At 36.2% G+C, this 15760-nt stretch overlaps 1 protein-coding gene across 1 annotated transcript; it reads left to right on the top strand.

Annotated features, from left to right (window-relative positions):
- The first annotated feature begins 911 nt into the window (after positions 1–911).
- Positions 912–11597, top strand: prrx1b (paired related homeobox 1b). Its single transcript, XM_063001255.1, has 4 exons — positions 912–1161; positions 6829–7004; positions 8724–8905; positions 11465–11597. Exons 1-4 carry the CDS (start codon positions 912–914, stop codon positions 11595–11597), a joined length of 741 nt encoding a protein of 246 aa, XP_062857325.1.
- Positions 11598–15760: the final 4163 nt, after the last annotated feature.

The following is a 15760-nucleotide window of genomic DNA, read 5'->3' as shown; positions in this document are numbered from 1 at the left end:
GTTAAATTAGGAACTTATTTGATCAGCCTTGTTTTGACTAGTGTGTATTAGTGTCATGGCTATTTTATGACTTCATAATCCCGCCCTCTGTTATTTCTGTGCTTTTATAGTCACTGCCTATTGTTTTCCAGTCAAGCTTTGGCGAGACTTCTGATGGGTTTGAACGGGGACCGAGGAGAGTTGACTTGGTTGGAACGGACATAGGGGGTCTGTACAACGTCAGAGACGACACAAAGTCGGGTTTTTTTGCCACGTAATTACGAGCGCCTATTAGAGCGATCTTCTCTCCCGGGGGGGTCTTCATTTAGTCCTGCCGTGCGGCCCTCTGCTGCTCATAGCGTTTGAAGTGCCACGGGCTGCTTTCATGTAGTTGCGTGTGTGTGTGTGTGTGTGTGTGTGCGTGTGTGTGTGTTTCTAGGAGTGTGTGTTGCTCAGTGTGTGTATTGCCTGGGCGCGGAGCTTGGAGAGGAGGTTTTGTGTCCAGCCTCCTTGCACTCACAGCCAGCCCGCTTTTGCGAGTTTTGCGCGCATCTGTTTAGTCGACGACTCACAGATTGCGCTCAGTCTTGCTAACAAGTACGCGGAGTGAAAGCTTTTTTTCCTCGTCCTCAGGACACTACTGCACAGTCGGAGCAGAAACGCTTTGCAACCAAGGTTTCACTTTGCGCAAGAGCTGGCAGACGCGCACCAAGCGGCGGAGTTTACTGGAATCGACAGATTCAGCTGAAGAAAAAAAAAAACAGCAGTAGCGCATCTGGATCCGTGGTCGAATTTCAAAGACTTTTTTTGGAGACACCATACAGTGCTATATGTATTTTGATCGCATATGCAAGAAACAGTTTGGCTCGTCAGTTATTATTCCTTGTTATTATCGCTCAGTGTGGTTTTTCCTGCACTAGGCTGTTTGCGCCATGACTTCTAGCTATGCGCATGTAATGGACAGACGAGTCCCATCGGTTCCCAGCAGACTGGAAAGCCCCATCACAGCCAACCTGGACAACCTGCAGGCCAAGAAGAACTTCTCAGTGAGCCACCTGTTGGATCTGGAGGAGGCAGGAGAAATAGTAGGTGCGCAGGCGGATGAGAGTGTTGCGGAGACGGGCAGGACCATGCTGGAGTCTCCGGGCTTGACCAGCGGCAGCGACACTGCGCAACCCGACAGTAAGTGAAGCAGTCTCTAGTGTCGGGTTAGCAAATCGAGCTGTGGAATTCTTATATAAGGATTATAATTAGTATAGTAATTTAATTTACGTAAATGCTAAATTATTAGATAAAAGTCGGGTGCGTTTTCAGTTGTGTTCCAGAGATGCGCTTACTCGAACCATGCGCAATACAGGGTTTTCCACTTCACAGTGAGACCAGTTTTCTTAAGAAACACATTACGAGTTCTTAAAGCTTTTTTTTCTTCTGACAAAATCCTTCTTGTGAACGACTTGATAATGACAGTCTGTTTTCCACTTTAAATATGACTGTCTTTGAATCAGACACTTGACAGTTTTATGATTAGAACACGCCGTGACAGATGCTTTAGCCAAAAGTCATTAGGGCCAAGTGATTTTTTTTTTTTACAAAATGCTTTCAGTAAACCACATCTTACAAATGACAAAAAACTTATCTTTACATCTTAAATATCCTTATCATACTGGAAGATTTACTTAAAATATAATGTGCATACATTTAAGAGGTGGAAAACAAAAGCAAATAATTATTTCCATTAAACAGTAGAATATTTGCCCTGTGATTGTTAATTAAAACTGAACAGCACCCTAAGTTATTTATTAAAATATATAATAGCTAAAGGGGTTGGTGTAAATTCACACATTAGGTATTTGTTTTGTAAGTGATTGTGCATGCTTTTAGGGATATATTATACATTAAGAACCAACAGTACAGTATGCCAGACGTAAATGTTTTAAACGATACACTCATTTACAATAGTATAACACATTAAAAAACGTCGTCATTGATTGTGTCTATTTTATTTCTACTGTTTTGTTTTTGCTTATTAGATATGCTGATGCACATTTATTTGAACAGTATTAACATTTAAAGGCATAATTTGCTTCGTAGTATAATTACATATTCTGATATATTACATATACCCTGCAGGCAAAACGCATTTTTCATTTAAAATTATATACATCATACCTACAAAACTAAATATACTGTTCAAACTAGATATTTTAGTCCCAAAATATATTAGCATGAAATTTAATAAGAATAGATATTAACAAATTGTGTTATATTCCATAAAACCATAGATTGGTCAGTGTTGACATCAAGTCAAACTAAACGGGATCGCTTCTTTAATGTAAATTATAAACTCTAAAATAGCAATCATTAAAGAAAATTTGATAGGACAAATTCTAAGCTTGAAATCTACAGGGGGTATCCACTTAAACACTCACCTTCCACATACAATGTTTACACCTTCTACTGTTTTGTTTTTGGTTATTACATCTGCTGATGCACATTTATTTTAATAATTGCTTTACATATGTAATAACTGGCCCACATTATAGCACATTTAAAGGCATAATTTGCTTCGTAGTATAATTACTATTAAAAATAAGTTATACTTCAGTTTTCTTTCAGTTTAGCTAATTTAAATTTTAAAAGCGCAATAAGATTATTGTGTCCTAAATATACACAATTAAGACTTTCAGGTTTAGTATAGCCTATACATTTACTAAAAAAGTAATGCATCCCATCAACTTGATTCATTTGTGAACATTAACGGCACATACATTTTTGGGACATTTTACAGCAACACGATGGGTTTTGTCAATACTGACTAAACAGATAATAGATATAGAATAGATAAATGTGTTATTGTAATAAATTATATTAATAAAAAACAAATGTCCACTAATAATTAAACCTAGTAAGCCTAGCCTCTGTTTGGAAACATCTTTGCAAAAGCGAAGGATCTGAATTTTGATGGGAAGGACATAGTGATTGTGAAAGGTGATAAAGTTGAAACAGGTCACGGATACAGTTGTGTTTAAGTTAGGAACTATACTGCTGTAGTCCACTGGGATGCCGTAACAAGTGTATAAAATAATAATAATAATAATAATAATAATAATAATAATAATGGCAACAACAATAATACTAAAAATAAAATAATAAAATATATAATTTCAAAATATTTTTTTCAATGTAATTATTTTAATAGATTAATAATTACAGTATCTATAAAAAATATTAATAACAAGGCTGACGTTAGTTTCATTTTTGTATGCTGTATCGCTCGTACCATGTTTATTTTTTGCTTTTACATGTGAAAAGATGTGTTTTTTAAATGTGGTACTAAAACCCCAATGAAAAAAAACAAAATCATAAACTTCTCATGGTACATATCACATGCTTTCAATTATTACAGTAATTAAATTAAATATTACATAATCTTATGGCAAAATATTTATTGTAATTATTAATCACTTGATGAATGTTGAGTTCAAGCAGCAACATTAGTAAAGCATTAAACACTGACAAACCTACACGAAAGAACCAAAATGAACAACTAGAAATAACTGTATATGATTAAATTATTACATGTTATTTAATGATATCCAAGTTCACACGTGGAAAATGCATTTACTTCCTTAATGTTGCTTTACAAGGCCAGATCAGGTCAAAAATATTACACACTAACCTGCTGTCAGAATGATTTTCTTATGTTGTATTTTTTTGTGTGGGGTAGAAAAAAGAAAAGCATCATAACATTCTGCTTTTTATTTAACACAATTGGTGACTTCTGTATTGCAGTCTCACACAAACTTTTTTGTTTATTACTACCAATGTTACTCTTTTAGTACCGCTTTTATTACTATTCATAATAATTAAAACTACATTGAATACAATTTAATGTATTCAGAATATTCAATGCTGTATAATTTCATTTATGATATCATAAAATGAATAATGCACTATAGTGTACACACCAGTATTAAACAGGGATATTCTCTTGTGCTGCTTGAATGACCTCAAACAATCCTGTTAATACATCCAGATAAGCAATTCATCCTAAAATTCTTCTCTTTTTATTGCAGTTTAATCCTCACATATGCTTTAAAGGTATGTAGTCGCATTGAAGAAAGAAAATCACACTGATTTATCACATTTATTCATCTGTATATAATAAATACAAATTTAAGTGATAAAATAACCTGTTTAAAACACTAAAACTCTGGAGCACAGGAACTTAATGACCTAAACCTGAACAGCTTACCTAACCTTTTAGCTGTTGTGTTCCTTCTGAAAGTTGCTTTAGAGCTTCAGATGATAATTGGCATTCCGAACATAGCTTAAATGCATGCACGATGTTTTAAACACAGTATTTCTAAGTAGATGGCTGAAGTTTACAGGAAAGAAGTTGCCATAAATTGTGTTTTTTAATTACCTTACCAATACAGCACTGCTAATAGGTAATATTATACTGTACCACAGGTCTTTAGGACATTTATACTATATCGAAGTCAGTAAAACTCAGTTTAGTTTTAGCTGACAGTTGATGGTGTGTGGTGTCATCTCATTAACTCATGAACTAATAACAACAATCTGAAATAAGTGCTATTGCTTACTCCTACATGCACTTAAGTACATCTTACTGTCTACTTAATATCTTCATATACAAAAAGACTGCTAATTTGAATTTTTTTAATCATCCAGTACCAAAAAAAATAAATAAAGAATGTTATAATACAAAGTCATATTAAGTAAAAGACCATACAAAACTTGAATTAGATTAACTTTACATAAAAACTACTACGTGGTCATTCTGTGTTAAACTGGTGAGTCAAAACTAAGCACAAAGTCAAAAGATTGCAGAAGTCAGATCAGTTCATGAAGATCTTTATGTAAGTCCACGATAAAGGCCTGTTTAGAATAGATAGTTGATAGTTGTACTGTGAAATAGAATATAATGGTATAGAATATAGAATGCCTTAATTTGTCATATATACATATACAGATGTACAGTACAACGAAATTCTTTTTTCACGTATTCCAGCTTGTTTGGAAGTTGGGGTCAGAGCGCAATGGCCCAATAAATAAAAATAAATGGAATGCCATTTAAATTCGACATTTAACAAGCATTAACTTCACGAAGCCAACACATTGACTGAGTTAAGAAATAACATGAAGTACATTGTCCTTAAGTAGACATATGGATGTGTTAAAATAAAACTAATTGTGATGTGTTTTTAACACATCTGTTATGAGAGAGTTCATGTCCAAGATGCATGGAACAGCGTAACAGTTAGTTTTCTTATAAAGCTGCACCACAGTGTACTTATAAGAACCTGATGCAGCAGTAAGGAAAACAGTAGTTCAAATAATGGTGTATTTTTAATTATCTGCTATTAATAGTAGTTTTATTATTTGTTATTAATAAGTCATTTCTTCATATTTGACAGTTCAATTAAATTCACTTCAATAACTTTTTCTTTCTGTACGCTCACGTCATATGTACATACATACATATTTACATGACTCGACCACGCAATATATTAGGACCACCTCTCAAATATGTGCACGGCAGTGCATAACAGCAAAGGATGCTCACATGCAGGTCTGGTTTGTACTCATCGAATACAAATTACCAACAGCTTGTTGACCGACCAGGACTCTGCCGCCATGCCGTCTGGTATGGACCAACAGTAGGATGACTGTGTCTTAAACTGCAGATTATTGTAATACTGGTGATGAGTCACAATAAATGTTTCATGGAACCCTTCTGTTTTATGTTGAAGTCATTGACCACTGGCTATTTATTCTAACACAGTGGAATTAGAATGTTGTATTTACTATTTAGTGTGTAATGTTTGCCTGATTTAGTGTGGATACTGCTGACTGTGTTTCATGTTGCCCTTTCGGTATAATAAAGATATTCTTGATCCTTGTTGCTTGATGCTTGTACACCATCTAAAGCACTCACAGATACACATAGACATCAAAACTAGAAATTGGATTAATGGAAGAAGGTCGACCGGTCTGACAAATACAGGTTTTTTTTCTTTCCTGTGGACAGCTATCCACATGTGCATTGTTTACCAGAGGAGAAGATGGGACCAGATTGCACTTTAAGATTATCCATTAGACAATATACAGAAGTTGAAGAATCTGTTGCAGATGCCTGACAACCAGATACCACAGGACTCCTTCAGATATCTTGTGGAGTGTCTGTATTGGTGGTCAGAGTAGTTTTAACAGCACATTAGGCAGGTGCTTCACAGATATACAGAACAACACATTAAGTGTACATTGACATTTACGGCATTTAGCAGATGGTTTTATCCAAAGCAACTTACAACTGTGGCTGTATACAATAAAAGCAATTGGAGGTAAAGGGTGCTTGGGTATCCCACTACTGCTGGGATCCAGAGTGGAGTGCTATTGCTTGCGAGTCTACATACAGACATGATGCCGTACTGTCCAGGGTGTGTTACTGTATTGCACCCAGTGATTCCAGAGAAACCCAGACCCACTGCCACCCTGATTGAAATGAAGTGGTCGTAAAACCTTAAAATAAAATAAAGTATATATGTATATGTTATTTTTTTTACTTCAGATTTACTGAAGTCGAATTAATTTAAAAGCATAATGATTGTAACATATTATAATTTTTAAGACAATGTGAATAATTAGCTACCACTACAAAATTAGTTTTGGCCCAACAGTACAACAAAAACAAAAATGTAAGGTTTTAGCTATAGAACATTAACATGGGTTAACACGTGAGCTTAATGTTTTAAGGTTCAATAAAACTGATTTCACATCAAAAAGTGATGCTAACATGCCTATTTTTTGTGTTTGTGTGGACAGACGAGCAGCTAAACTCAGAGGAGAAGAAGAAACGTAAGCAGAGGCGGAATAGGACCACGTTCAACAGCAGCCAGCTGCAGGCACTGGAGCGAGTGTTCGAGAGGACGCACTACCCTGATGCCTTTGTGCGAGAGGACCTGGCCCGCAGGGTCAATCTAACAGAGGCCAGAGTACAGGTAAGCCTAAAGTTCAAATTAAACCTTTCAAATTACGCTTGGCTCTGACCACCTTGATTTGATGAGCCACATAGGTCATAGGGTTCTTAAAGCTGGTAGGGGTACTTTTTATCCACCACAGAAAAATAAAGGTGTGAAGGTGTACCTTCTCAGTACAGGTACACTGCCATGTGAAGCAGGAGATACTACTTTTATGGAAAGTACAAATGCTATGTAGTTGCAGGCCAAAAACTCATTTATCTCCGCCGTCATTGGCCAATCTAAATAAATATGGTAATTATGTGATTTCTATGTTGTAGTGATTGACCAGTGGCTATTTATTCAAACACAGTGGAATTAGAATGCTGTAGTATGCATTAGCGTTCATCTTAAAGAACTTCCAGAATCTATTAAGTATACATCATCCCTTTCAAATTTCTATATCATTTGTGGTGTCTTAAAATGCTTGATCAGAGCTTCACATCTAAAAGGCTTCTCACACAGCCCGAAAGCAAATGTTTTATGTTATAATGAGAGGGATTTTTCCCCAAAAGATTGGGATTATGCCCATTTATAAAACAAGAAAGAAAGAGGAAAATAAAGAAAGAAGCGAGAGAAAACACATCTGCAATTAATGTGTCCCAGAGAGGGCGAGCGATTTCCGAAAGGCTTTGATAAAAGCGACTTTAAGCTCATTCCTCAGGCAGTGCGTAACCGGACACTGCGCCTCCACCAGACCTCGGCTTAGGAAGACGGCCTGGTTCTGCTGCTCCACCACTTTTTAAAAGCAAACGAGTGGCACCCCACTATCCCTAAATTATTTTGTCTGTTTTGGAATGTTGAGAACATATGTGATTGTGTAAGGTTCGAATCTCTTGCGATGGTGTTGGCCAGTCGGGCGCCTGCATATAGACATGTTTGCCTGGGGTAGTTTTTGCATGCTACCAAGTAATTCCAGTGACACTGGAGTCACCACGATAGATTATGCATCATATAAACTGCTATATAATTAAACACTTTATATACATACACACACTATATGGTCAAAAGTGTTTGGACACCTGACCATGAGCTTGTTGGACATTCCATTGAAAGCACATCATCTCCCGTATATAATTGATTTATTAAACCCGTTAGCAACTGTTGTGGCTGAAACACATTAGTTGTAAAAATTTAGGGATGTAAGGCTTAATTGTGCCAACCTTAGTATGAACATATTGTGTCACGTGTACAGGTTACAAATAGCATAAGTGTATGCCCGTTTTCTTACAGTAAATACATTTGTATTGAGATCTTATGGCTAATGAATATCTGATGCACCAGCATCGTGAAATGACATGATATCCTACATGTTTGTTCATATTCTTATGCATGACATATAAAATTGTATTTTTATAATGATAGTAATTCTTGCATTTATTTTAAATAAGTAAAAAAAAAGTCAATTTGTTTTATAAAAAATATATATATCTGTACAAGCATTGCTTTAAAAAAATCTTTTTATTTTTTATTCTAACATATCTAAGAACTAGATTTTTGTTTTTATAAGCATGCACATTTAAACAGGCATATTTTATATATTTTAACCTTATTTTTACATTTACTGCAGTATTTATTTTTGAAAAAATTTTTTTGCCTCTTGTCTTGCTTTAAATATAATTTGTGATTAATGTCATGTGACAAATTTGTGTTTGGCTTTTATAACAGTCATAAAAATCATATTTTATTTATTTCTGGTAGGTGTGGTTCCAGAACCGACGGGCGAAGTTTCGGCGTAATGAACGAGCCATGCTGGCCAGTAAGAACGCTTCTCTACTCAAATCCTACTCAGGAGACGTGACGGCAGTGGAGCAGCCCATCGTGCCTCGGCCAGCCCCGCGTCCCAATGACTACCTATCCTGGGGCAGCGCTGCCCCTTATAGGTAACCTCAATAACCTTGTTCACCCCACTCTCATGTCCTGCTTAAGCTAAGCATGCCCCCTGGCTATCCACTTTGTTTTTCTTTCATTTCCTCCTGGCATTTCTGCCACGGCATCTCTTTTATTAACAGTCTTCTTTTCTGTTCTGTTTATTTCTCCCATTTGCTACCATTTGCTATTTACTGCATAGAGCATAATAATACACCCAGACCATTAAATTCTCTTAATGCTTCATATTTTTCTAGAATTAAATAACTGAAAAACAGCGTTAATATGGCAAATTAATCTACAGCTACAGTGAAGCCAATATAAAAAAGCCAGAATGTTTCACAAAAATGTTCATAGTAGTCTTTCTTAGTGGGGAAGTGGAGGATCTCTCAAGGATCTCTCTTAGTGGGGAAGTGGATGTCTCTCAAGGTGATAATCTGAAAACAAACCATGTTAAATCCATCTCTGAACCCTGTGACCTCTGGGTTATAGGATATGTGCTAACAACAGCATGAAAAGTGCTCCACTGGGCAGGATTTTCTGTGACTCTGGATATGATCTACAGTAATAGCTGTTACTTACAGCTGCAAAGAATAGCTAAACTGACCGCCTCCTGTCTACGGCCCTGATTTATTAAGGCTTTGTTTATGTAACAACGCGCCAAATAGTTAACAATAAGTTACTAACAGGATTAAAAGGACTGTGTGTTTTCAATGAATAAAATAACAGTTTGTTTTTATTTGTCATGTTTGTCTTCATTTCTGTAATATGGTTTATCTACTTAAGGGCACAATATAGAAAAAGAATGACGTAACTGTGCATATTAAATCATTTTATTTGGTAGCAGCAGTGCAATTTTAAGAGTGTCGACTAAATGTATAAATTAACATTAGTTAAGGGAAGGGAAGTGTACATTCTGATGCACAGTTTGTTATTACTGTTGTGCTGAGAATTAAAATATGGAATTTAGAAAACACAGTCTAGTCTAGTCAGATTTGGAGATATATTGCATATTTCATCTCCCACAGGCACTGGTGTGTGTTTTATTTTGCTTTCTTCTCTAAAAAAAAATTTAAATATTAAAATGTACTTTCCATTAGGTATGGTACTGGAAAATGTCAGAAATGATTATCATTTAGGTGGTATAAGAGATGTTTGTGTAAATTGATGCTGTTGTCTTTATGAACTCTGTACAAAGTCACACGACATTTCGAATGCAGCAATAGCAAAAATATTACTTATTTTTACATTACAAGGCCAAAAATATTTGGACACCTGGCCATGAGCTTGTTAGACGTCCCATTTAAAAAATAAATCGTATTAAAATAGAGTGACCTCTATGTAATCTTTTCAGCTATAACGGTCACTCTAACATCAATTGTAATGAGGCTTTTCTTAGGACTTTGACGTATGTTTGTGGTGATTTGTGCCCATTCAGTCAAAAGAGCATTTGTATAGCTGGGTGCTGATGTTGAACAAGAAAGTATCAGTTTATGTTTCAGTTCATTCCAAAGCTGTTTAGTGGGCTGAGGTCAGGGTTCTGTGCAGGGCACTGGAGTTTTTTATACCAAGCTTTTCTTCATGTGTTTATAGATCTTGTCGTGTTCTCGTGTTAAAACAGGAAAGAGCCTTTTCTATATACATAATTTTTTTTTTTTAAAAGAAGGGGTGTCCCAATACTTGTATATATGCTAAAATAGCGGCACAGTCTTGGTATCAGCCTCTTCGAGAAATAAATATCTGTGCTGACTTTAGCTGGTTTAATAATATTGTGTGTAAATATGTTGTAAGAACTCCTATGCAGAAAGAAATGGATGCCGATTCAGTTGGGCTCTTGAATGATTCTCTAAACACAAAGAGTAGTTAAGCTGTGCAGTTTTACACTGGCACAGTTCACATGACAGAGCACATCTAGTAGTACATGCCAGTACAACATTGTAATTACTAAACTATTATCTAAAATAACCATATTTTGTTTTAGAGCAAAAGTTGTACATGCATACAGTATGTACATGTTGTATTTTTCATTTATTTCTTTATGTGTATTGTCGAGCACTCAATGATCCTTGGTAAATCACCTGAAACCTGCATATTAATCACATGCACAATCTGTTAGACTGCTTCAGCAAATTACTAACCTTTATTTTGGCATCTTAATAAATCAGGGTCTAAATGGGATTTCAAGCACGTGTTTGGCATATTTATGTATTTTACTTGTAACTGTGCCAGTAAAATAGCCTAATGTAAAATTGATTGATATTTAATACACTTGTGCACATACAATGTAGTTATTACATTGTATTAAAGCACATAGAAATCCTTAATAACTATTTATATATTTATATATTTATATAAGCTGGTTTCCAAGTTCGGAGGGAGGGCCAGTGCGAGTGCCACAGAAAATGCTGCCCACAGAAAGCAAGTACTTTTTATGTTTTTTTCTTACATGTGTAACTATTACAGAGCTAACTAGCTTCTTTAATCTTTTACTTTTATGCTGTTTATTAGTTCCAAGGTTTTAATGACTTGCAGTGGTTTTATTAATGTTAAAACTTTTCTCTTTTTTCTTTTAGCACAATGGCAACATACCCACCCACTTGTTCCAACACCACTTCCACACAGGGAATGAACATGGCCAACAGCATCGCAAACCTAAGACTAAAAGCAAAAGAGTACAGCCTCAACCAAGTTCCTACAGTCAACTGAGACTGGTATATGGGATCAAAGAGGTCGGAAAAACAGGAAAAAGACCTCAAAACAGTTTGCTGATTACTTAAAGACCTTAAACTATTTGGACACATTGCTCTGACAGTGTCTTCTGTGCCTTTTTTTTGGAAGTGAGTCACATCTCTCAAGGAATTATGGTTTGCTTTTGTCACCATCCTCATCATTGCTGATGAACGAAGTTGTGTTTTTGTGGAAATTATACTGTTCATAAATTTGGACTGATGCAGACAGAGACTGTAAGGCAGACCAAAATTCTGGATGATGTAACCCTCTTTTTCCATTCCTCATTTTTGTGGCTTTCAACTCCAAGTCAACTGTCCTTCAAACAAGCCAGTGGACAACTCTAGTTTGCTTTATTTTTAATTTTTAATTACTATCATGACTTGAATGAACAGGTTTATTTGTTGGAATTTCCAGCACATTTAGTTGTCAAATAAAACAAACTCTTAGACCTGAACTCATAAGGGACATCTAAAGACTGAACCTCTAACCTTCTGTCCAAAGTTTAACTTCATTACATGCTTTATTCTGTACCACTGACTAGTAGCTTTTTGTCCATGGTGATTCATGTAACTGCTCATACTAACATACATGTAATAGTTTTCAAGAATGACTTATACTTCCTGTTTTTATCTCTTTGGCATTTTATAGCTGCAAAGCATATGGAAATAAAGCAAAATTTCAAGCAGTAACTGTAATTCAGTCCTGTTATATGAAGGCCTACAAAACTTCATATTGCAAATAAAGTGAAAATACAGTACATGGAAAAGACAATGAAACTGAATCTGAAACTGAAAACTAAATGAATTAATCAGATACACCGATCAGCCATAACATTAAAACCACCTCATGGTTTCTACACACAATGTCCATTTTATCAGCTCCATTTACAATATAGAAGCACTTTGTAGTTCTACAATTACTGACTGTAGTCCATCTTTTTCTCTGCATGCTTTGTTAGCCCCCTTTCATGCTGTTCTTCAATGGTCAGGACTCTCCCAGGACCACTACAGAGTAGGTATTATTTGGGTGATTATTTGGATAAGACACAGCAATGCTGATAGAGTTTTTAAACACCTCACTGTCACTGCTGGACTGAGAATAGTCCACCAACCAAAAATATATCCAGCCAACAGCACCCCAGCGTCCTGTGACCACTGATGAAGGTCTAGAAGATGACCAACTCAAACAGCAGCAATAGATGAGCGATCGCCTCTGACTTTACATCTACAAGGTGGACCAACTAGGTAGGAGTGTCTAACTGAGTGGACAGTAAGTGGACACGGTATATTAAAACTCCAGCAGCACTGCTGTGTCTGATCCACTCATACCAGCACAACACACACTAACACACCACCACCATGTCAGTGTCACTGCAGTGCTGAGAATGATCCACCACCTAAATAATACCTACTCTGTGGTGGTCCTGTGGGGGTCCTGACCATTGAAGAAGAGGGTGAAAGCAGGCTAAAAAAGTATGTACAAAAACAGATGGACTACAGTCAGTAATTGTAGAACTACAAAGTGCTTCTATATGGTAAGTGGAGCTGATAAAATGGACAGTAATTGTAGAAACAAGGAGGTGGTTTTAATGTTATGCCTGATTGGTGTATACTGGATATATACAGTGTTAGACTATATTGTTTAATTTTCTTCGGCTCGCCATGTTTTAGATTTGTCCTCGAAAGCCCTCTCTTGCTTGCTCTCAGTATTTTAGAGAAAACATGGTAACCAATGCAAACTGACAACATAGCTTTGCTGGTTTTGCATTATATATGTTGCAGGCAACATTACAACAACTACATTACAACAAATATCAGATGTTCCATTCATAGAATCCACTGTTCACTCAGTCAAAGTGAGGTGATTTGGAACAGTACTTTTCTAACAAAACCAGACAGTGCCATTTTTTTCGTATTGTCTTTCTACAGTATTGAATGTCTACAATCTATGTTGTGAATTGTATTATACCTTTGATCCAGTTTCAGTATTATGATACATAGTGATTTACTTTTCTGTTATAAAGAGTTTGAATCTCAGTGGTGCTATTGTTCAGCCAGGCATCTACACAGACATTATTGGCTATGTCTAAGGTTGGATGGATGGCAGAAGCCCTGCAATGACCTAGTTTACAGTGGAAACAGATTCCCACAACCCTGACCAGGATAAAACAGATAATTAAAATGAAATTAAAATGAAAATTATAAACATTGGCTGGACCAAGTGTGTAAAATTAGTCAATGCCAAAATAATAATTGTAATAATTTCATAAATTAAAAATTGCCTTATCTCTTTCTTAACAGTTTGGATATTCTTAACATAACTCTCTTAAGCCTCACTGTATGTCCCTGGAGGACCAAAGGCCCTATAATTCACAACAATAAAAATGATTATTTTTATGCATGAAAAGCATTCATTTTTAGGTTCTTGGGGAAAAAGTATTTTTTAGATACTGTGCAGAATAAATGTACATTTTTAACTTTTGCATTTAACTGTGCTTTCATTCTAAATTTCCATAAAGTTTAATTAGTAATACAGACCTGGTGTCTTCTTTGTTTGTTAATTAGTTTATGTAGCTTTAAGGTCTGTGTATTTTTTTGCTTTTTACCTAGACTTGGGGGTGTATGGCAACTGTGTGACGAATGTATTCTTTAAAAAATGCCCTTTTACTACTACAGTGGACCCTTGAGTTATGAACGGTTTACCATCTGAACATTTTGTGTTACGAACAATCTTTTACAAATGAACGTACGAACAAATTTTTCGAAGAAATTCGCGAAACACGTGACGTCACGAACAAGTTAACTCTGACCGTCTCGCTCTCTCTATATATACACAGTGAGCGAACATTCGGACAGCGGACTGTGTTTTTTCGGTGTTTTCTTTATATTTTGTAAAATTCTATATTAAAATGGCCTCAAAGAAGGTGCAGAGGAAGCATAGTGGTGAGAAAATGAACAAATCTATTACTATTCGTTGTTGTATAATTACTCCTGCCAGTAGCTGTCACTGTGTATCAGACAGAGGGGACAGTGAGTGAGAGAGAAGAAGGAAATCACTGAGTAAAGTATTCTTTCTTTTGTGCAATTACACCTACAAAATACTAGAACAGCCCTTCAGAGCCAATTAAATTTGTAAGTCAAGGGTCCACTGTATATGGTTTCATTCAACCATTTTTAGAGAATGCTCATGATGGTTTATACATGTCTATATATCGGTACAGAATATAGACTACAATATTCAGCACAAATCATATTTCCTATTGTTGTGCCCACATTACATGTTGACCTTTATTTACATAGAGATTATAGGGAACAAAAATAAAAACAATAAGTCATGTTGTCTAATTAAAGTGTGTTTTAGATATGCTTGTAACCGTAATGTAAGAGTCAGTAATGTATGTTGTGTGTCATGCACTTTGAACCCTTGCGTGTTTCTTGCACCAGGTCGGGGTGTATACGTCTCACCTTTCAGACAGCCAGGGTCTTGTTGACCCAAAGTGCTTCCAGATGTGTGTAGGCAGTGACCTGTTTGCCCTATCTGAAGCACCTCAGGCCAGGGGCCCTAGCTCCCTCCTTCAACCCTCCCTCGCTCCCTCCTTCAGTCCTGTTGGCGTCCCCTCGGACGGGCTGCTAGCACAGCGGATGACATACAAGCACCTCACCCCCTTCAGCACCACATCTGGAGCTTATTACAGAGGAGACAGTCCAAGAGAGCAAGGGGGGAAGAGTCTGCATGAGCATGTGTGTGTTTGTGCATGAGAAGAAGTGTATATGTGTAAAGCATATGTATGCCAGGGTGTTTACATATTCATCGATTTAAAAAAATAGCTCATATTATTCTTTCGGCTGAACTATTGCTGATCATTACCTTCCTATGTGTCTTGTTAGAGCATCAGCAAAACCATTAGGACCTCATGATGGTGTAGGGTTTATTAATGAGAGCTTTCGATTTGGGTTTGTGCAAATAAAAAAAGCAGAAGTATTAAAGGTTTCAGGGTTTGAGTAAAATATGGCCCAGCTGTTAAAGGCGTGTGGTTAGGGTGAACAACCAAAAGAATTTCCTTAGTCCAGTGCCAATGAATGTGCAAAATGTGTATCGACCATACTGAGGCCTGAGCACCATAATCCACCTGCTGTGTG

This window comes from Trichomycterus rosablanca, chromosome 9 (genome assembly GCF_030014385.1).
Source record: "Trichomycterus rosablanca isolate fTriRos1 chromosome 9, fTriRos1.hap1, whole genome shotgun sequence".
NCBI classification, from domain to species: domain Eukaryota; kingdom Metazoa; phylum Chordata; class Actinopteri; order Siluriformes; family Trichomycteridae; genus Trichomycterus; species Trichomycterus rosablanca.
Note: the sequence above shows the minus strand (reverse complement) of the source record. Positions and strands in the feature narration are given on the sequence as shown.

Bases quoted from the DNA above. Each gene is read 5' to 3' on its own strand.
- prrx1b (XM_063001255.1), top strand. From the start codon at position 912: ATGACTTCTAGCTATGCGCATGTAATGGACAGACGAGTCCCATCGGTT. The intron at 1,162-6,828 runs GTAAGTGAAGCA...TTGTGTGGACAG, and splicing joins CGACACTGCGCAACCCGACA to ACGAGCAGCTAAACTCAGAG. The intron at 8,906-11,464 runs GTAACCTCAATA...TTTTTCTTTTAG, and splicing joins GGCAGCGCTGCCCCTTATAG to CACAATGGCAACATACCCAC.